The sequence below is a fragment of the Etheostoma spectabile genome, chromosome 9 (genome assembly GCF_008692095.1).
Source record: "Etheostoma spectabile isolate EspeVRDwgs_2016 chromosome 9, UIUC_Espe_1.0, whole genome shotgun sequence".
NCBI lineage: Eukaryota > Metazoa > Chordata > Actinopteri > Perciformes > Percidae > Etheostoma > Etheostoma spectabile.
Genome location: NC_045741.1, coordinates 25,131,577 through 25,152,758, shown reverse-complemented (window position 1 = coordinate 25,152,758; position 21,182 = coordinate 25,131,577). Strand labels below are relative to the sequence as shown.

General features: G+C 40.2%; 1 protein-coding gene across 2 annotated transcripts in view; it reads left to right on the top strand.

Moving 5' to 3' along the window:
- The window catches only part of ryk (receptor like tyrosine kinase), a 44,701-nt gene that overhangs the window by 22,096 nt on the left and 1,423 nt on the right, over positions 1-21,182 (top strand). Inside the window, exons 5-15 of one of the 2 annotated variants that reach the window (XM_032526249.1) lie at positions 3,592-3,654; positions 4,179-4,311; positions 5,453-5,553; positions 7,430-7,513; positions 9,770-9,895; positions 13,458-13,544; positions 14,330-14,399; positions 15,184-15,316; positions 17,302-17,411; positions 17,529-17,688; positions 19,018-19,154. In XM_032526249.1, the coding sequence (XP_032382140.1) occupies positions 3,592-3,654; positions 4,179-4,311; positions 5,453-5,553; positions 7,430-7,513; positions 9,770-9,895; positions 13,458-13,544; positions 14,330-14,399; positions 15,184-15,316; positions 17,302-17,411; positions 17,529-17,688; positions 19,018-19,154 (1,204 nt within the window). The remainder of the gene's footprint in view (positions 1-3,591; positions 3,655-4,178; positions 4,312-5,452; positions 5,554-7,429; positions 7,514-9,769; positions 9,896-13,457; positions 13,545-14,329; positions 14,400-15,183; positions 15,317-17,301; positions 17,412-17,528; positions 17,689-19,017; positions 19,155-21,182) is intronic. The other variant, XM_032526250.1, reaches the window with a different exon arrangement.

Below are 21,182 nucleotides of genomic sequence, written 5' to 3'. Positions count from 1 at the left end.
GGCTATTTATAACTGCTTTCACATCTATATCATGCTACATTCTTCTTATGTTGACGTTTTATGTTGTACATACATACAGCTGCAACACCTATAAATATAAATTAGCTATCTGAAATAAATAGACTAGGATTTTTTTTTATGTACCTCTGAGAAAGCGCCTTCACTTGTTTCAACAATAACAATAACTGATTACAAAGAGCTAGGGAGAGGGCGGGGGGGGGGGTGCAATGGACATATATGCTACTCACAGAGAGACAGCTGACTCATTATGAAAGGTACAGTAGGGTCAAATGGTGGGGTCGAGCAGAGTTACACACGTTTGTATGAAATGTCTGTATCTTCGCGCATTTTTATGAACAAGATAAATTCTGGCTGGGGTCCATCTCGCCCCCAGTGGGTAACATCTCTGGCCCAGGTCCAGCAGGCTCCGTCTCACACGCTGTTACCCTACGAACTGAAGTTAGTTGCATTAAATAACTTCTGTGTTTTTTGCCGTGGCGACCGCAATAGCAGAGTTACCAGCGGAAACACAGGTACAAATACAGGTTGCCTCTCATGATTAACAATATACAGCTGTATAAATAACAATTAAAACTGTAGACAAATGTCAGAAGTGTGGACCACTGCTGTCGCCTCTCTGTCTCTTCGTGTTGCTGGGAGCCGTGTGTGAGTGAATAGGGGCGGAGCTGCGCGGAGAGTAAGAGGAGAGATCCAACACAGGCACGCCTTTACAGAATAAATGGGTCACGTTACGCAAAATTAAACCATATCCATATAAACAACTTTTTTTTTTTGTGGAGAAGCAGCGGATGCGAGGACATTAGGTGCACCGGTGCGACCTCGGGAAAAATATTACTCGCGCCCTAGAGCCTGTGAGCTAACAGACACTAACTAGCACCCTAGAGCCCTGTGAGCTAACAGACATACAGCACCCTCGAGCCCTGTGAGCTAACAGCAATAACTAGCACCCTAGAGCCCTGTGAGCTAACAGACACTAACTAGTACCCTAGAGCCCGTGAGATAACAGACACTAACTAGCACCCTAGAGCCCTGTGAGCTAACAGACACTAACTAGCACCCTAGAGCCCGTGAGCTAACAGACACAACTAGCACCCTAGAGCCCTGTGAACTAACAGAACATAACTAGCACCCTAGAGCCCCGTGAGCTAACAAACACAACTAGCAACCTGAGCCCTGTGAGCTAACAGACCTAAATAGCACCCTAGAGCCCTGTGAGCAACAGACAATAACTAGCACCTAGAGCCCTGTGAGCTAACAGACACTAACTAGACCCTAGAGCCCGTGAGCTAACAGACACTAACTAGCACCCTAGAGCCTGTGAGCTAACAGACACATAACTAGCACCCTAGAGCCCTGTGAGCTAACAGACACTAACTAGTACCCTAGAGCCCTGTGAGCTAACAGAACTAAATAGCACCCTAGAGCCCTGTGAGCTAACAGACACTAACTAGCACCCTAGAGCCTGTGAGCTAACAGACACTAACTAGCACCCTAGAGCCTTGGCTAACAGACACTAACTGCACCCTGAGCCCGTGAGCTAACAGACACAACTAAGCACCCTAGAGCCCTGTGAGCTAACAGACACAACTTGACCCTAGAGCCCTGTGAGCTAACAGACACTAACTAGTACCCTAGAGCCCTGTGAGCTAACAGACACTAATTAGCACCGACTAGCACTGGTCACTGCTGTTGTCTGAAAAACAACACAGACGGCACAAAATGTTGCGTTAACTAGTAAACTGGTGAACCTTGAGACTGCTGTATAACCGACTGCTATCTGTTGAGAATCGTGATTGTAATTAAAATTTGATTAAATGTGCAGCCCTAATCTTGGAGGCTACTTCAGACATTACTGCTACGTCCTGCTGTGCCTTGTAATGCCGCACAGTGCCCTGCTATGCCATGAACTACTACAAAGAACTGCTACAAACTACTATTTTTTCTATTTTTGTTATTTCCACTAACTCCAACCGGCCCGTCAGACGCCGCCTACCAAGAGCCTGGGCCTGTCCCAGGTTTCTGCCTAAAAGGAAGTTTTTCCTCTCCACTGTGGCCCTGTTGCTTGCTCTGGAGGAAACTACTAGAACTGTTGGGTCCTTGTAAATTTTGGTGTGGTCTAGACCTACTCTATCTGTAAAGTGTCTTGAGATAACTCTTGTTATGAATTGATACTATAAATTAAATTGAATTGAATTGAAAAAATTGAATTACTGGTCGCAAAGTGACGCATGCGCAGCTCACATCTGCACTTGAGTCACATCGGGCATGACATTAATTAATAACAGTAATGATGACTCTGCCTGCTGGCTCTCCTTGACATTTCAGTGGAACTGAGCCCTTGAACATGACATTAGTAACAGTTTGCTAAAACAATATAACTACATAGAAAATGAAGTCTGTGGAGAATGTGAGGCCTTTACTCAGTGTTGTTTGCACTGTGTCACATACTCTAAAGAGTTACAGTGGGTGATGAACGGGTTTTTGTATTCTGTATTCAGTGCTATTTTCAAACTGTCTGAAGATAATTACATGTGGCCAAGTGACCATATTCCACATGGAAACACATTTATTTTGAGCATGAGTCAGATTAGTAGCCATAAGAGATTCTTTGTATGCCTGAGTGGTGCAAAATGTACGTTGAGCAATCATACCTATCAACTTTGTTTTTGGATTGTATCTGTAGTGTTGTAGCAGAAGACAAACAATGATGTATGCTAATATGTATGCTGTTTTATAATGATGCCCTGAGTTTACCGACTTATGGTCGTTTTTAATTGCTGGAGCCTTTTCATGAACTCGGGAAGCTTAACCTAAAAAGCTATTTCAGGTTTGTGTTCCTGGGCCTCTAACAAAGTCCCCACTTGTGAGGTTGTCCTTTCCTGTCGACTATGAACTAGAGTAAGGAATACTGGATGTTGTTGATTAGCAAAACACATGTTTATCCTATTGCTTTTTGTTTTATAAATATAATGAATAAGGTCTATTAGAGCACGGTGATGGAAGTTTTTTTTAATGTTATTGACATTTCAATGACAATTATGTAATTGGTCTTTCAAATATTCTATTTAATCCTGTTCTTTAATGAGAGGGAGAGAGATTTGAAACTTGGTCTCACTTGCTAAAGAAGCAGGAGGCAGCCATTTAGCCCTTTAGTGGTTTTAATTTCCTTTTTAGGCTTCTGCATATTTTTTTTTAAAACTGCTTAAAACACCACAGAAAAGCATCTTTAAATTACAAATACCACATTTATAGTGTTGTTATGTTGTATACAGAAATGACATCTCACACTCAGCTGTTGCTTTTTAATGTGGCATCGGTCAGATTTATCTTTGAGTTAACGAGATGAGGTGGAAAAACACGGCTATCTATTTTCTGGGTGCATGTGGTCACAAATGACTGACGGTGAAAAATGAGTTCAGCCTTTGTCAAGGGAAGTTTTAGTTTCATAAAGTAGTTAAGCTTTTTTTGTTTCAGCATTACATACTGCACTGAGTATTGGAGGTGTGTGAATGCCTTTTAGTTGTTGATTTCGGTCGACATAATACTCTTTTCTTCTTTCTTTGTCAACAGAAATAGATTCTGAACCAAAGACTCCCATTCCCCACAACAATACCACGCTTCCACGGCCTGAGTGTAAGTAATCTTACCTCCACATCATGCTCTACTTATCCCTCTGTAGCATCTCTGTTTACTGTCTATCATAGGTGGCATCAGTCTAAGACGCCGGCTAAATTAGTACTGAGAAGTCTTTCTGTATAGCAGTACCAAATAGTCTAACTCTCCATAACCAAAGTGCACTCTGTCACCCCCCACCTATTGGTGTGGCTGTCCTCTTCCAGTGGGATTTATGCAGGGTCTTTGTGAGCCCACTGCCCCAGTAACAAAGTGCCATTAGTGGGTTCTCTCTCTTCTGCTTGGGTAGGCCCAAGGAACCAGGGGCCCTCAGATGCTTTTAGAGGAGATGAGAAAAGCTCTCAGAAACTAAATCCTGGGCACAGCCTCCACCATTCCTTGCCTCCATTAACCCTAAGTGCACTTAGTCTCTTTCTGTCGCCTGACCTCATATTAATGCTATACTTTGTTTATAATATCAATAGCATTTTGTGTGCTCCTTTGTTGTCTCTGATTGTGAATGTGTGGCTTGTTTTCGTCACTAGATGATCCCCCCACCACCTCCACACAGGTATTCTACATAAGTGTTAGCGTCTGCTGCATTGTCATCTTCCTCGTGGCCATCATCCTGGCCATCCTGCACCTGCACAGCATGAAGAGAGTGGAGATGGAGGACAGGTTTGTTTCTTTGTTTGTCCCTGTTCCAAACTGACCATAGTCTTTATGTGTCAGCTAAGCAAAGTAAACTCATTATACTGAAGCTGATGAAAACCAGCACACAGACCAGCTGATTCACAGCCTTGTATTTGTCACCTTAGAAAGTTTTCTTGAGAATGCTGCGGCTCAAAGACCAACAAAAATAGGTCAGCCCCACAGAAAGGATTACATCAAGTTGAAACCTGCACTTAAGTTTTCCAGTTGTTTAAGATCCTGTAATCTCCACTCTAGGTAGCTGTAGGCAGCTACGCAGGTTATCAGATATCGATGTACAAGGTGCCACCTGCTCATCAGATAAACACTCACACACATTCACACTCCGATGCGCAGCACCGGGGGCAACTCGGGGTTCAGTGTCTTGCCCAGGGACACTTCGACAATGACTGCAGGGGCGGGGATCGAACCACCAACCTTCCGATTGCCAGGCAACCGCTCTACCACTGAGCCACAGCCGCCCTTTTAATAATAACTACCTGTTTTCTCCAAATAAGTTCATATATATATATATATATATATATATATATATATATATAATATTATGAAATAAATATCAGCATATAATGCTGTACATATAAACTTTGAAAAGAAGGAAGCTTTTAATAAATCTTTTTAATCGGCGTGAATAAATCCAACCACCCCATGACAGATTTAAGTTTCACTTTCCAAGACCGATGGAGGACTATCTGGGCGGCAGACATTTCAATCGTTAACTGAAAATGGTGGGTACAATTTGAAAGAGTTATATGACCTAAAGTAAGATGCAAGTTGTGTGCCACCGCCTGATAAAGGAGCACAGCCGTGATCCACTACGCGGCCCACAATGTTTATGGCATCCTCTCTCAGCTCAGCTATCATGTCAATAAAGGCCTAAAAATGCCCACAAAATAATCATTAAAAAAAACAAAAAAAAAACAAGATGTTCTAATGGCAAAACCCCATTTAGTAAATCACTGGTTTTAAACTAGCAGAAATTAGAAAATAGTTACTGAGAACTTAGGAAGGACTTTACACACAAACTTAGTTATGGATTTAGCAATTGCTGGTGCAACTTAACCCTGCTGCCTCTTAATAAGCTGGCTTTTCTTTTTGTCTGTGGTTTCAGTGTGAGTGACAGTGGGAGCTCACAGGGCCTGTCTCAGCCATCCACCCAGACCACACAGTACCTGAGGGCTGACACGCCAAACAACGCAGCCCCAGTCACCAGTAAGAGATTTTATTCCCTCTCACCACAACATTTCTGAAAGCAAGGCAATCAGTAACACGATGCAACATCATGTCATGTTTCATATTAAAACCATTAGAACAGTTTTGTACAGTTAATTACATGTACAAGATGGCACCTCAAGGTACTCAAGTACATTCAGTCGGATTCAGGCTACCATAGTTGTTGTTGTTTTTTCACACTGGCATCTGCAAAAGTCCATGCTGTTCCAAATGCAATAATCGACTTAACTTAACTTGTATCATAAGAGTGTAATGAAGAACAGAGTTTATGCAGTGATGTTGCTACTACCCTTGTGACCCTTTACTGTTTGAGCAATGTGTAAATGTACTGTACTTAATGTGTGCTCTGTGTCCGGCCATCTGATCAGCAGGCAGGGAAGGACAGGCAGTCTTTTATGTTGAACTTGATGTGAATTTAGAGCATGCTGGGAAACAGACAACAGGACCAAAGTTATAGTTGGAGCTAACCGTTATACCCACCTACATCAGAACCGTATTCAAAATGTAATCACTTTTTTCTCCCATTTAATCTCTTACCAAAGTGGATTAAATAGTAAATTAATCTCGACTCTAACACATTTCCTCCAGTAGCGTTCTTTGTTAGTAAGTGTTGTTGTTGGTGTTAGGTGGCAGTAAGATTACTAACCCAGCACTTGGCTGGGACCCAATTGTAATTATAGGTAAACTTGTAATGTGGAAATAATCTGGCATGCTTTGCAAAATAAACAATTTTGCTTTATTATGGGGATTGGCCTAATTAAAGTGTAAGTAATGGGGCCACAAAATGAGATTAGGGTCACAATGATAAAAGCATCACCATGGTTACTACAGCAGCCCTAGAATTTACAAGACAAATATTTCCTTATTTGCCAGAAGGCTCTTTTCTGTTTATCCTGTGACTTTAACTGACCAAATTACACCTTGTACCTATGCCATATTGTAAACCAATTTCATACTGGTCTGTTATATGCCAGCAATAAACTGATTTAGTAGTTTTTGTCAGTTCCATTTTAAAGGAATAGTTCTACATTTTATGAAAAATGAGGAAGATGAGAAGATTGGAGCCGGGTTAGCTTAGCTTTGCATAATGATATGAAACAGCAAGCCTGGCTATGTCCAACAGGAACAGAATCTACCTACCAACACCTCTAAAGACCACTAACTAGCAGGTTAGATCTTGTTTGTTAAATTACAAAAACTTAAGTGTTAAAATGACAATTTGCCATTTAATGCAGTATTATTGGCTGGACTACTTCTTGGCTGGGAGCAGAAACTTCCTAGAATTTCCAAATGATTATTAGCCATCCTTGTACACCAACACCATCAATATTAGTTTACAAGCAGAAAGAACTACACATCGGGGGATATCTCTGTGGGGAGAATCAAACATTTGACTGTATTTACCTCATGAAATAGTGACAACATTAATCTTGATCTCAATGGAACATTGATCTTTATGGTTCATTTTGAAAAACACTAAAAAAAGCTCATCAGCTATTTTTGTGCCATATTGTCAGTGTGTGATCCTTCATTGCCCTCTTGTGGATACAAAGCTACCTCTCACCTCCTGTGCATAGTGTTTGACCCACGTGTCCATTCCTAATGTCTTATGCTTTGCTGAATGGGATTATTTTCACCGTCCACCCTTTTTTAGTCAACTCCTGAAAGGAAGGTGCACTCAACTTGCAAGCATGTCTGGTTTGATTAATGTTTTGTGAATGAGCTGAAAATGTACAACCACAGTATTCATTTGTTCATTCAGGTCATGTTGTCATTTGAGTGAGTTATCCATTCAATCACATCTTTCCCATTCTCTCCCACCCTTCACTCCCTCCCCCTCTACTCTTGTTATCAGACAATCACCCTGGTTCTGCACCCATTCTCCAGCTTGCTGCCTCCTCCTTCCAAAACCCTGGTGTTCCCCCTCATGAAACCAAAAGTAAGTTGCAGTAAAGCTCCAGCTACAACTTAGGACTCAGACCTACAATACTATTTTGTTGTCATGTACAATAACGAACACTAACAATTTAGACATGTTTTGCCCATAGTTTTCTTGACACTGATGGATAAAAAACTGTGTATGGTTGCATTTCTGCACTGTAATGACATGCTTCTAATTATAGCATTATGAGCAGTAGAGTGAAAGTAATAGAATTCATCAATTATCATCATCAATTATAGAAAAATGAAGGCTTCCTCCTGGTGGCTGGTTCAAGCCTCAAAATCCTGGCCACTGCTTCTCGCCGGCTTTGTGCTGAAATTTTGTCACTTTTGTTTAGTAGCTTGTTGTGCTTTGATGTAAGTTACACATATATGTATTTAGGCATTTAATATCAATACAATTAGATACTTAATTAGAAACAGATTTTTTCTAACATGCTGTAGGTGGACACTATTGACCCACAATGCACTACACCAATAAAATGTAAGAGCGGCTCACAAATTTTTATATAATATATTTTTATATAATTTTTTTTTATATATATATATATATATATATATATATATATGTGCGTAATATACTGTGGTTATATATATATATGTGTATATGTATATATATATATTATATATGTGTGCATATGTGTATATATATATATATATATGTGTATATGTATATATAATATGTGTATATGTATATTATATATATGTGTATATATATAATATTGTGTATATGTATATATATATATGTGTTGTGGATATATATATATGATATGTGTATATGTATATATATATATATAATATTAATATGTATGTATGTATGTGTATATATAATGTATATGTATGTATGTGTATTATGTATATATTATGTAGTATGTGTTATATACATACACACACACACACAAAATATATATTATATTATATATGTGGTGTGTGTGTGGGTGTAATTATGTGTAATGTATGTATATATATATACTATATATAATATATATATATATATATATTATATAATAATATATATAATATTATATTATATAATAAATGAATATAAGATATATATATATATATATATCTCACAATGTGTGCACAGTTACTATGTAGTATGGACAGGGAAAAATCACTCTTTATTCTTTGGACCACTGTTTATGGTTTCTGGCTGTTAAACTGATTACTTCAGGTTAACAATGCATTTTAAAAACAGTGTTTTTGCTAGAAAGTATTAGTTGTGCATTAGTGTGACAAGACACCATAAATATATAAATAAAATGCTATTTACTATATTGTCTCCAAGATGTGCAGAACTGTATTCATTTTCATTCAGTGCTGAAAATAAATTGCACCCTTGGTTTGACCTTTAGGGGGCAGCATTCACCTGTACTTTGTTACAACTCACAGTAGTAGGAAAAGGCCTTTACACTTTACATGCTACAGCAAATATTTATTCTTTTAATTAAAGTACCTTACAACTTTTTTATTGCTATGTTTGAATTTTGCATCTTTGAATCTGGATGGGATCTGTTTTTGATCTTTATTTTATTTAAAGCCTTAGCTTAACCACCCTGTTTTATTCTTATATCATATCAAGATCACAATTTAGAGATTCTACACAGATAGTTCTGTATAAGTATCAGATGCAGCTCAGAAGAAGAAGCAGCTTTCTTCTTGAGGCCTCATTGTCATTGCAACTATTTCAGAAGGTTGTTAGTCTGTGAATTTTCCATTGTCTCCATTCCTCCACTGGTTTCTCAACTGTCTGTTTGTCTAAAGACCTGTGCACAGTTCAGCCTGGCAGAGTCTTTCTGAGTACCAGTGAATCTCTCATCACTGACATGTTGTGTACACATGAAGTGTGTTTATAGAAAAGGGTCACGTTTACTGTGTGTGAGTGTTTCTTTTAAATCCAATCTCACTCCTTCCACAGTAAGCTAGCAGCTAATGACAGCAACAACATACGGAGGTTATGTAAAGGAAATGCTGAAATACAGGACTTTACATGAGGTTGCTTTGATGCTGACTGTTTCTTGTAATTGCTGGAATTCACAGAATTCAACTGAGGATTCTGTGTGTTTTATAAGTAAGCTTTCTGTGAGTAAGACGTGTTTCTCTGTCAAAGTAATAGAAAGCAGAAGTTCCCCAAGTTGTTTTCCATGTTAATCAGGGTTCAAAGGCCTGTCAATCCCTTTGTTAGTGTTCGGTTTAAATTAAGATGAGCCCGGTGTGCATTTCAAGCCAGTATGTGTTTTTTCCATTCTCACAGGTTACCCATCTCTCCGCATTGAGAAGAACGACCTGAGGAGTGTTACTCTAATGGAGGCCAAAGCTAAAGTTAAAGACATTGCCATCTCAAGGGAGAGAGTCACATTACGGGATGTCTTGCATGAAGGTATATGTCTTAATTGTTTCTCTCTCATTCTAATGCTTCCTTTCTTCTAAAGAAGCTCACACTTTTGTATTCTTCAGAAAAGTGTGATCTTTATCTCAAGAACACAAATTCTGAAAGTCTGACTTTGGCAAAGAAGTGCTGCTCACAGATTGTCATGCAGTGGGCAAGGGGTATTCGGTAGAAGCCAATGATTTCAGCGTAATAGTTCATTTGGTAACACTTTCTTTGAAGGGGTGTGCATAAGACTGACACAAAACTGTCACAGCCATGACAAAATGTTTATGACTGTTGTCATAAAGTGTTATTTAGTAAACTATGATTCTTTTAATGCAAAGTTAGCATTGTTTGAGATGTATGTGTTACGGAAACTTGACATTAAACTAGACAATATAACCTGTCATGAATATGTCATAGCAGGCCTAATTATGACACTTAAAAAATGTTTTTGCTTTATATGTCAACATTACATTAAACTGTCATATGATCTTGATTTTTACATTGGCTGTCATAAGACCATTACGATTGTGATATAATGTTTTCCTTGACCTCAAGCAAAGTAAAACAATTTTGCACTTATAAAGATTTCATAAAGTTTCATTACACTGTCAGATGCTTTCAACTAAAGTGTAACCATTCTGACTTTTTGCTAAAATTCATTTTTTTCAGGCCAGTTTGACAACAGGGACTGTAGTACCAAGGTGATTTACGGAGTTTTGGACAGATAGTTTTACTTGTTGCTTAATGAACTGCTAACTGCTGGTAACTGTAGGTAGCTGCCATTATCTAGCTGAACAGCTGAATTGTAACTAGTGAAGTTGCTAGAAACGGTTTGGAAACATGTGCAAGAAAAATTATGAAGTTGTTGCAGAATGTTGCTAAACATCATCAACATTGTGTGGAATCTTTATCCTGATGTATAGATGAATTGTATTTGTTTATTTTCAGTGGCTTAATGAATGCCATCATACAAAAAGGTCAATTTATTTTCTTAATGATGAACATCCTCATTATTCTCCTTGTGCATTCATGTGTCTGATGAAGAAGAAGACAGTGCCATGAATGCTGCTTTTATCCTGCAACGTACTGTATGAGCATGCCTCATCAGATCCGTAAAACTTTGCCTCAAACTTAAAATAGCAAAGGATTGTTCTTGCTGAGGCATATTACATATTGACAGAAAGCCTAAGATAGTGATGTTTCTGAATCTCTTTCTCTTGCTGAACAAGACTGTACTTCACTTTCTGGAGATTTGCCCACACTGGGGTTTAGTGTGGCTGTGTGCATGATGTAAGAGTTACCCAAGGCTAACTACAACGCAATGGAAGTAAAAAGTGTGGGTGTTCTGTTTTCAAATGCCACTTAAACCATAAACCATCAGAGGGCCTCTGATGGTTTATGGTACTCTAATACTCTGTTCAAGTTATTTTTTTGCTATTATAAAATGTTACCATTTACCATGCAAAAGCTGTAACTGAACCCCTAAATGTTTTTCGCGAGTGCCATGGCTCAAGGAATGGCAATGTCGAATAGTCAGCCTACAACTTTGGTCTAGCCTGAAAATTGTCAAGAACTACTGGATGGACATTCATGTTCCACTTAGGATGGATTGGAATAACTGTGGTGATCCTCTGACTTTTTATCTACTTCCACCAGTAGGTCAAATTTTTAATTTTGTCCACTACTTTAGTTTATGACCAAATACCTGCAACACAGCCTCTATCTTCACAGCTGTACTTTGTGTTTATTGCATTAGCCTTGCAGAGCAAGGGAAGGCACGCACTGTTCATCTTAACACACTGCCCACACAAAGATGACACAAGCTGGATTTCAATTGCAAAAGCATCCCTTTGAGATTATTGGTCTTGCTATTTATCTGCTATCTACTTTCATTAGGGGTCCAAGCCCGAAGGGGCTGAGGCCCTATTGAGACCCCTCTGGTTTTTATTATTATTCTTTCGTAAATAAAAGTGGTACTGCACAATATGCCCTAAAGTTATGTAGATACCATTTCTATTAGGAGGTATAGAAGGGTGCACCTACCTCAGACATCAACAATGAAACATATCCACCTGCAGGTGGTGTTATAATCAAGATTAGAACGTTTTGACCAGTAACTCCCACACCATCCATAGCACATTCAAAATCTGTACATCCATGTGTGAAAATATTTCCACCTATAATATTTTTCACAAAATCACAATAAATCTAAAACCTACTTTTCTGAACTCCTCTTAAGCCATGAGTCCAATCTGCACAAAAGGTTGCAAGTAGAATCTGTTGACCCTCATGTTTTAAAGTTAGCAACTAGCACGATTGGCTATGGGTTCAATTCCAACCTGTGACCCTTTGCTGCATGTCTTTACCCCCCCCACTCTCTCCCATTTCCTTTCTTCAGCTGTCCTGTCTAATAAAGGCCTAAAATGCCCAAAAATCATCTTAAAAATACTAACAATTAGCCTTGTCTCTGCAACATTGACCTTAATTAACACAAAACTCGACTCAGTAGTTCACCATGCTACAATGAGGCTGTGTGTAAAATGTGACTCTAATCGGCCACTAGCCAGCGCTCTTGTTGCTAAATCATTAAATTTGCTGCAATTATTTTTCAAACCACTCTGTTCTCATCCTGCACCATTGATCACGTTGGTGGGCACACAGGCCCGACTTGCATGGCCTCCCCCTCCCGCTGGGTGCTATTTGTATCACATGCTATCAAGTCCTGTTTCAATCAAGACCTACCCTGATGTAACTATCAATGCTTTGTAATGCTGGTAGCCATAACTATACTATCAGGATGCTCTACAACTATCTGCAAGTAAACACACCGGCAGATAGCTTTACTTGTGTATCTATCTGACTTCCTGTCTTAACTTGATGTATGTGGGTAGTTTGCCAGTGAAGTCAGGCGTACAAATACAGCAAGTCCTACACACGAAAAATAAGAGATAATATCTAAGAAATGTCAAATACAAAACATACAAGGCAATGCCTCAGAGTTGGTTGAACTTTGCATTGGATTCTGTTTTTGAGAGCCAGCAGGACCAGACAGGCTTGACGGAGAAGGTAGGGGCGGGGGGGGCACAGTTAAACACTAACCCTGTTGTTATGCTCCGTCTCTCCTGTTGAAACACAAGGCATGGTTAGCTTTAGGGCTCAGATTTTTTTTCTAAGTTTATGTTGATGGTTTATGGTCTTAAATGGCATTTACCTCAGTAAAGTCCTGGAGCAATGGGGTGACAGTTTAGACAAAGGAGATGATGAGCACGTTCACTTGGCCTTTTCACGTCGTATGTGTTTCTGAATCGGTTTAAGTGATGAAAGGTCCTCTTAGCTCCAATGAATCTCTCTTGTTTTGGCTCATGTCAGGGAAACAAGAGCCAAAGCTGCCTAATCCCTTTAAGAGACAAAGCATGTTAAGCAGAAGCCTGGCCACCTCCGTCCAAAGATCAGCCAGGCATGGCGACCTGTGAGTGAGGTCACATTAATCTTTGAATGTGGTGCCTCTGGCTGTGTCTTTCATGCCCTTTTCCTCAAATAAAAACATGTGGTTGGTCTTTGACAGGCACGTTTGGCCGCATCTTCCACGGTGTGCTCCTGGATGAAAAGGACCCCAGTAAGGAAAAGCCGGTCTTTGTGAAGACAGTGAAAGGTATTTCCTCAGTCCTTTCTCTAATGCACAATGTTGTCAAAGAAATGAATGTCAATTCAAGTGTGTTGTCTTATTAATGTTTGTGTGTTTGTGTGTGTTGGTTGGGAAAGTGATCACTGAAACGTCATGACATGATTGTAATGCCAAAGACATAAGACGTATGATGCAAGTTGTTGGATGGAAACCTACCTATCCAGTAAATGGGCACATAGAGTTGGCAGTTAATGAATTATTACTCATGCACGCCAGTGAAAATACGTCTTTATGTAGGACGTTCAGGTTCTTTGTTAGAAGCATGTGTCAGCTTTCTCTGCCAGTTGCCTTCTGACCTCTCCATTCTCTCATGTTTACTCAGGGAGGGGTGGATAACACTCAGTGAACAATATCCCCATGCCAGTCTTAGCTTTGTTACACTCTTTACTTCCTCATGCGCCTTTTGGGGAAAGAACAATACTGCTTCCATAAGTACCAGACGATGGCAAAGCTGCATACACAGATTAAAAACTGAACTTCAGTAAGCTTGGCACAAGTCAGATTTCCTCTCAAGTTAGGGTTAGGGTTACTCAGACATTGTATCATTAACATTTCAACTTTTGTACCGCGCAGGTCACTCTCGTTCTGCCACATTGCTTTTTTTTAAATCGTATTTTATGGGGTGCCGTGGTAGCTCACCTGGTTGAGCGGGCGCCCCATGTTCTGCTCAGTCCTTATCACAGCGGACCGGGGGTTGATTCCAGCCCTTTGCAGCCCAAAAATCTGATTATGTGTCTGATACATTTGTTCAGATCATGCGTCTGAGGTGCAGGTGACCATGATGTTGACTGAGAGTTGCAAGCTGCGTGGACTTCATCATAGGTGAGAGGAAGCTAACACCAATCACTGTTAAATTTGTGCAGCATTTGCCTTTTTATTGTTAATCTAAATATCAAACATTTTAATACTAGAATTATATTTAAAAACAAGAAGAAATGGCAAAACACCACATAACCCCGATGTGGTATGCATCGTAGACCAACATCACTGTTGTCCACTTCTGCAACAGTTTCAGATCTCACTCCTAACCCACTGACACTGGATTCCGTCACAGTGGTTACTGTGTTCGTCTTTTAAATGTTGATGAAAGAGCACCGCATTTTTACACAGAGCACAGACTGTACCATAGACTGTGGTGGGAACAAAACATGTTTCTGACATTAATGGAAAACCCACAAATTGCTCGCTTACTTGTTCTGGTGTAACTTCCATAAAATTATCATTTATTTTGATTAAAAAGAAAATATTTAAGTTTTGATAGTATGGTCATACCCTGTATGCATTGAACTAAGTTCAAGATTACAGTAGCGTTAGTTTCTCTAATTATGCCTCAAATTCATCAGGAGTCTTGGTGCTTTAACTTTCTGTGAAGAAACTTTCTGTGAAGAAGTCCTCATGTTGGTCCACTCCTTCCTCTTTTTGAGGGCAACAAATTGATACTTGCTGAGACTTCCTCTTCCAGATTTTGGCAATGTTTTGGATGAGCCCCCCGCTAACATGTATTTTCGTCCCTTTGACGTGCAGCTAACTTCCACACATGTACATTAACAGTATGTACAGCTGTGTTACACACTGTTCCTCAGTTGGTCTTTCTCTCCACCTTCAGAAATCTGTTACCCATAAGCCACGTGTGTACGGAGGACGGAGAGAAGCCCATGGTGCTGTTGCCTTTCATGGCTTGGGGGAATCTTAAGCTGTTCCTGCGGCAATGCAAGCTAGCTGAGGCTAACAACCCACAGGTAAGGCTTCAACTCGGCAACTTGGCAGATCAAAAAACACGAGTCCCTTATTAAACCATTAAGATAAATGCCTCAATGTAAGCCATGTGGGTCTTGCACTGAGACATACAGCTATTAAAATAAATTCCCCAAATTGGAGAAAAAAATGTGATTCTATCAAAGAGTTAAGCCTGAAAGAATGTTTTGTGTGTTTGCAGCAGTCACCCCAAAGTAACACCTACCAGTAACTACTGTTCACACTGTCATTAGGACTGTTGATATAGCCATGAAGTTGGTGCTCGAGGCAGAACTTTTTATGTAAAGACAATCAGGCTTTTGTACAGGTTAACCCCAGAGAGTCTTTGATGTGCTTGGCAAAGCCACAGCACAGATCCAACCAATCAATCAGCAGCAAAATACAGATGTAGCAAACAATTTTCATTCATTAGATGAAGCTTGCCATCCATTTGCATTAATCAAAACCACTTTTTAAAGTTTCAGGTAACACATCAGCACCTTCGTTCTCAGCAATCTCATTATGTACTTCTGGCAGATGTAGGAGACAAAGACATAGTTATTAAATTGCGCTGTTGCAATAAACATTGAGCTGTAAATCAGAATGTACCAGTACAGGGGAGCTAATGTTCTGAGGGAAGCACAATACTACACTGTGGCATTCATTGTGAAAGTGAACATCTGGTTTTGAAGGTCGAACATTGAGGGGGAAAAAAGTATTTTGTGTTGACCTTTTCCACAGTCATCATTTCTTCACTGACAACCCAACATTTAAAGGTGGAGACACCGAGCCTGACGGAGCTGTTTGGTACCAGCTGCAACACCCATCTCACTTTTCCTTGAGTTGTTGACTTAAAATGCTCTTATCCTCATTCCCTGGTGGCAAAGACTTTGTTTTCCTTGTTGTGGGAATAATTAATCTGGGTTGTATCACACTGTACGCTGCCAGAGAAGATTAAACAGCCTGAGCTGTGTGTGTCAGAGCCAGAGATCGTGCTGTTGGCTGAATTAGATCAGATACAAAAATAAAACATAACACATAAAAACAATATACACATTAGTATGGGATATTGTTACTGTCAGGAGCTCGCTTACAGGCAAGGTTGTCTTTTAAGCTTTTCGGGATGTCTATATACATTTCACAGGAGCTGCCAGTCCGGAGAACTTCTCAGACACACCTGCTGGCCAGGCCATTGTCTTCAAGCCCTCGTTGTTTAATTTGAATATCAGACTCTAGCTCAAACAGGGAAATCCAGATTGTACAAAGTTGTTTAGAAGTATTAATACTGTAATTGTACATTTCACACTAATGTCACCTGTAGCTTTTGTTTTTACAGTTAACCAATAAATAACTGTAACCATAACTATGATTATCCATTCTCCTGAATGAACAATTGTCACCCTACATATTTGTGAATTCAGGTACATTAAATGCTTCAGGATAGCATGTTAGCAAAAAAATGAAAGTTTAGCAGATTAGCATGCCTACCAATGTCAGTCAGAGAACTTGATCATGGTGCTACAGGAAAAGTTGTTACTGACATTTATCTCAAAACCAAAACTGTCAACCTCATCGTGGCCCTAGAGGGAAGGTTGTGGGGTCATATTTTTGGTACGGTGGATATTTGTACCAATTTATGGCAATCCATCAAATAGTTTTCATGATATTTTACTAAAAGGCAAATTTGTCAGCCTGCTGATGGTGCCAGAGACGGACCTTGCCATCCCTAGAGCCATGCCTGTGGCTATAAACATTAGTGTTCTTTCATTTAAAGACTGAAATATTCTTTGCCTTTGTGACTCCCATCTTTGACCCATAGTTGATTGTGTTTTCTTCAAAGGAAATAAGAACATTTTGACACAGAAGACCAATTTCGCCACCGTAAAGTCGCGTTAGCTGTGGTCTCCTGTCCCCACTCGCTGCCTTTTTCTATTTTTCCTTTCTCTGCTTCTCAACTACACATTGTCTCCCTCTTCCTCATTTCCTTCAGGCAATCTCTCAGCAAGACTTGGTTTACATGGCCATCCAGATTGCGTGTGGAATGAGCTACCTGGCTCGCAGGGAGGTCATACACAAAGACCTCGCTACCAGGAACTGCGTGTAAGTGTCCCTGACCCTGCTCAGAGCTGCCATCATTTCTCCTCAGTTCTTCACTGGAACTTTTAGGTGATTTGGTTTGGAATTTAATTGCAAAAAAATTGTACTGCACTCCAACAGCATTGACGACAACATGCAGGTGAAGATTACAGATAATGCCCTTGCCCGAGACCTATTTCCCATGGACTACCACTGTCTGGGGGATAATGAGAACAGGCCGGTCCGCTGGATGGCCCTGGAAAGCCTGCTCAACAACGACTTCTCTAGTGCGAGTGACGTGGTAAGCAATAACAGATATACTTTATAGTACTTCTTAACCATACAATCTAATATTTATGGACAGTGTATTCACCATAAAAGCAACCTTTCCTGTCTCTTAAGGTTTTTTTTATAACTACAAAGTTTTCAGGGGATATGATACAGAGAGGGTGATGCAGGAAATGGCCCCAATTGTATCCAAGCCACTTGGTCAAGGTGGCAAGGGGAAGGGAGGGAGAGTGTTGAGCACCAGGTCTCTGGCCCTCTTTCCTGTCCCAGGATTGCAGAGCGGGCGCGGCGGAGATAGTCGGGAAGCTCAACAGATCCTTCGAGACACAGCTCAGACACCAGCCAGACATGCCCCGACCCCTCTGCATTCCTCTTATGGTCACACTGCTTCATAGTAATCACCCCCCCTCCCCTACACTTACAGTTAACAGAGGGCTGGCATTACCAACCAACTAAGCTTTAGGGGAAGTCCAGACAAGTACTTGGAGATGTGTAGCATCATAAGAGCACATGCTGGTGTTATGCACATTAACACTCCGTACCCATATGTCAGTGGTTGTGCTCATTGAATATCAAGCTGGACAGGATGAGAAAGCCATGTTGGCAGTGGGCTGGGCACTGATTTGGGAACAAGCTGGATTACTGTACATCCCGGTTTTTCATCTGAGGAGCCCTCCCATCACTGTGCCCTGAATCTCTCCCTTCACTTCCTTTAAAGGCTTGGTGTCACCCCATGAAAGGTTGTGACATACTAACACAATAGAAACCTGCTCTTTTTAGAGATTGTTTATTGTATTGTGTTCATAAGGCACTGTCAAGTTAGCAGTAGCTGCCCAGTTTTGCTTTAGCTTGACTCCCAACATTCAGGGTCAACACCTATTGTAAGCTGTTTAGTTTGAAGTGTGACCTAAGACATGGCTTAAGAAGAGTAACACAAATAAGGAAATGCTTCTTTTACTTGTTTCCTTCTTGTAGGTCAACACATCAACACATGCAGGGCGGCGCCCTCGCTGACACGGGTCCTTGAACCCTCAGTCTCCCGAAACATAACAGCCACCCTACTGTTTACTCTGTCTCTTAACAAAACCTTCCAGCAATGATTTATATTCTGTATCAATTTTTCAACATTATTTCCTTGCATTGTTCCTGTGGCACATGTTTGTATTTAAATGCAAGTGGGCACCACAGGCTTTCCGCACCCTGAATAGAAATGGTTATGATTACAAAAGAGAGTGTAAATTGTAATTTCCCCACTGGGGATCAATAAACAGTATAAATGATAAAATGATTCTATATGAATGGTCAGTGCTGGCCTCAGTGTTAATCCTGTGTGTTTTCACAGTGGGCCTTCGGAGTGACGCTTTGGGAACTGATGACTCTGGGTCAGACCCCCTACGTCGATATCGACCCCTTTGAGATGTCAGCCTACCTGAAGGATGGGTACAGAATAGCACAACCAATCAACTGTCCAGATGAACTGTACGTTGATTTACGGCGCATGCGCGCACACACACACACACACACACACACACACACACACACACACACACAGACACAGACACAGACACAGACACACACACAGACAGACTGACCGTTGACAACAGACAGTGTGTGTGAATGAATGCTCAGCCAGCCTTCAGGTCACCTGATAACGACACCAGGCTGCTTCAGTAGACCCGTACAGACTTCTACCAACGAGGGACTGCTTCCTGGTATAACTCAACACTTCTCTGTTATTGGCTGAGATGGACAACATAGCGCCATTAGCCAGTGGCTAGCAGACATTTAGCAGTCAGCTTAATCTTGACAAATACCACAGTGAATTTCAGCTTGCATGCACATTTAAAATAATAATATTGAAAGTCAAATACCTACCCATCGAACAAATATTCAGATCCAGTCCTACTCACATGGAATATACAGTATGTCACTTTCCTCTGAGATATTCTAACAAAAGTCTTTCACCTTTTGACAATGGATAGTGAAACAGATTAGACAGGAATGAAAGCAGTCGTTAGCTGCAGTGAAAATCAGAAATAAGAAAGATTTCAAATCTTTTTTTGCTGCCTAATTAAAATGGGCAATAAATAAATACTAGAAATAACATAAAAGAAGTTAATCAAGGATCAACTAAAACAAATCAGGAGGAGTCATTATACCATTAAAAGGCATCTGAAAACAAATACACAAACATAATTATCCTTAACAGCAGAATGTGTAGCATTTAGCACAACTCTCTTTTGACTCATTCAAATATAATTCCTCTCAATCATTGCTTATGACCCCCTAGCTGTGTGTGGTGGTTGTTGGTTAGAAGTGTGCAGGGGGGTAACTTCATTCTGCTTTTAAGGAATAAAAGTATACAATATCTTCTAAAATTCCAACCACACAAAAGAGTCTAAAACCACTGACGGCTGGATCTGCCTGCCTCGTTGTTTCTAAAATGTATTAAATGTACTATTACGTAACCCTCAATCAACCGTCCAATCCTAAACAATGCTCACCTGCAGCCTAATACGAGTAATATTGCACCACATGTTCTTGTGCATGACAATTAAAATAATTGACAGGTCTATCATTTGGCCTTTACAGGAGATTGTGCAGACAGCTGACTAGTTCTGACTTGCTTCAACACTTGCTTCTTGTCACTGTAAACACAACGTAGACGTGTGTAGACCTCACGAGGTGTCGCCACATGAAGTGTGCTGACACCTCGTGTGTGTGAAATATGGGAGCTGAATCAAACAGAATATTCAGCAGCTACCAGCGTTTGTAAATGTTAGGCTTATCAACATCCTGCAACTGCCAAGAAGAAGGAGCCACCAGTGCCCACAGGCGTCATTCCCCCCCCACGTTATTATTTACAGGCCATTTCCTCAGCATCGAGGTTGTAACCGGGCTGTCACCTTTTCATGCTGGGTAATAAAGGGGGGGGTGTTGGATGGTCTTACAAAAATCCATAAAGGTGTGTATTCTGAACACTGACAGCCTTAACTTTTTAAAGAAAGTATTATCTTTTTTTAATAACAAATTTGGACATTTTTAGCATTCATATAATAGAAATACATTTTATTTATACGCACATTTAAACTAACAACTCACAAGACATGGTTCATTTTCATTATATGTGCTCCCTTTTGGTTCTATCACTTGTAGGCGTGCCTTCATGCTGACGCTACACAGCTATGCGTCTCAGAGCCTTATGACCTCACTTGTTAGTCCAGCATAAACCATTGTCTGGATGTCTAACTCTTCAATTAAATTTCCATTACACGTTTTTTATTGTTATCGACCTGGATAACTGTATACACCATTGAAGTCATTACTTGCTTTTTCTGTCCCAAAACCTGTATTTTAGTGTTTTCTGAGCTTCAGAGACACCAATTAAATCATAGTGAGTATAGGTACAGTACAGGCAGCTTCTGTGTCAGGACATGTACTGTAGGTGAACATGTACTGTAGTAGGTGAACATGTACTGTACATGTACTGTAGTAGGTGAACATGTA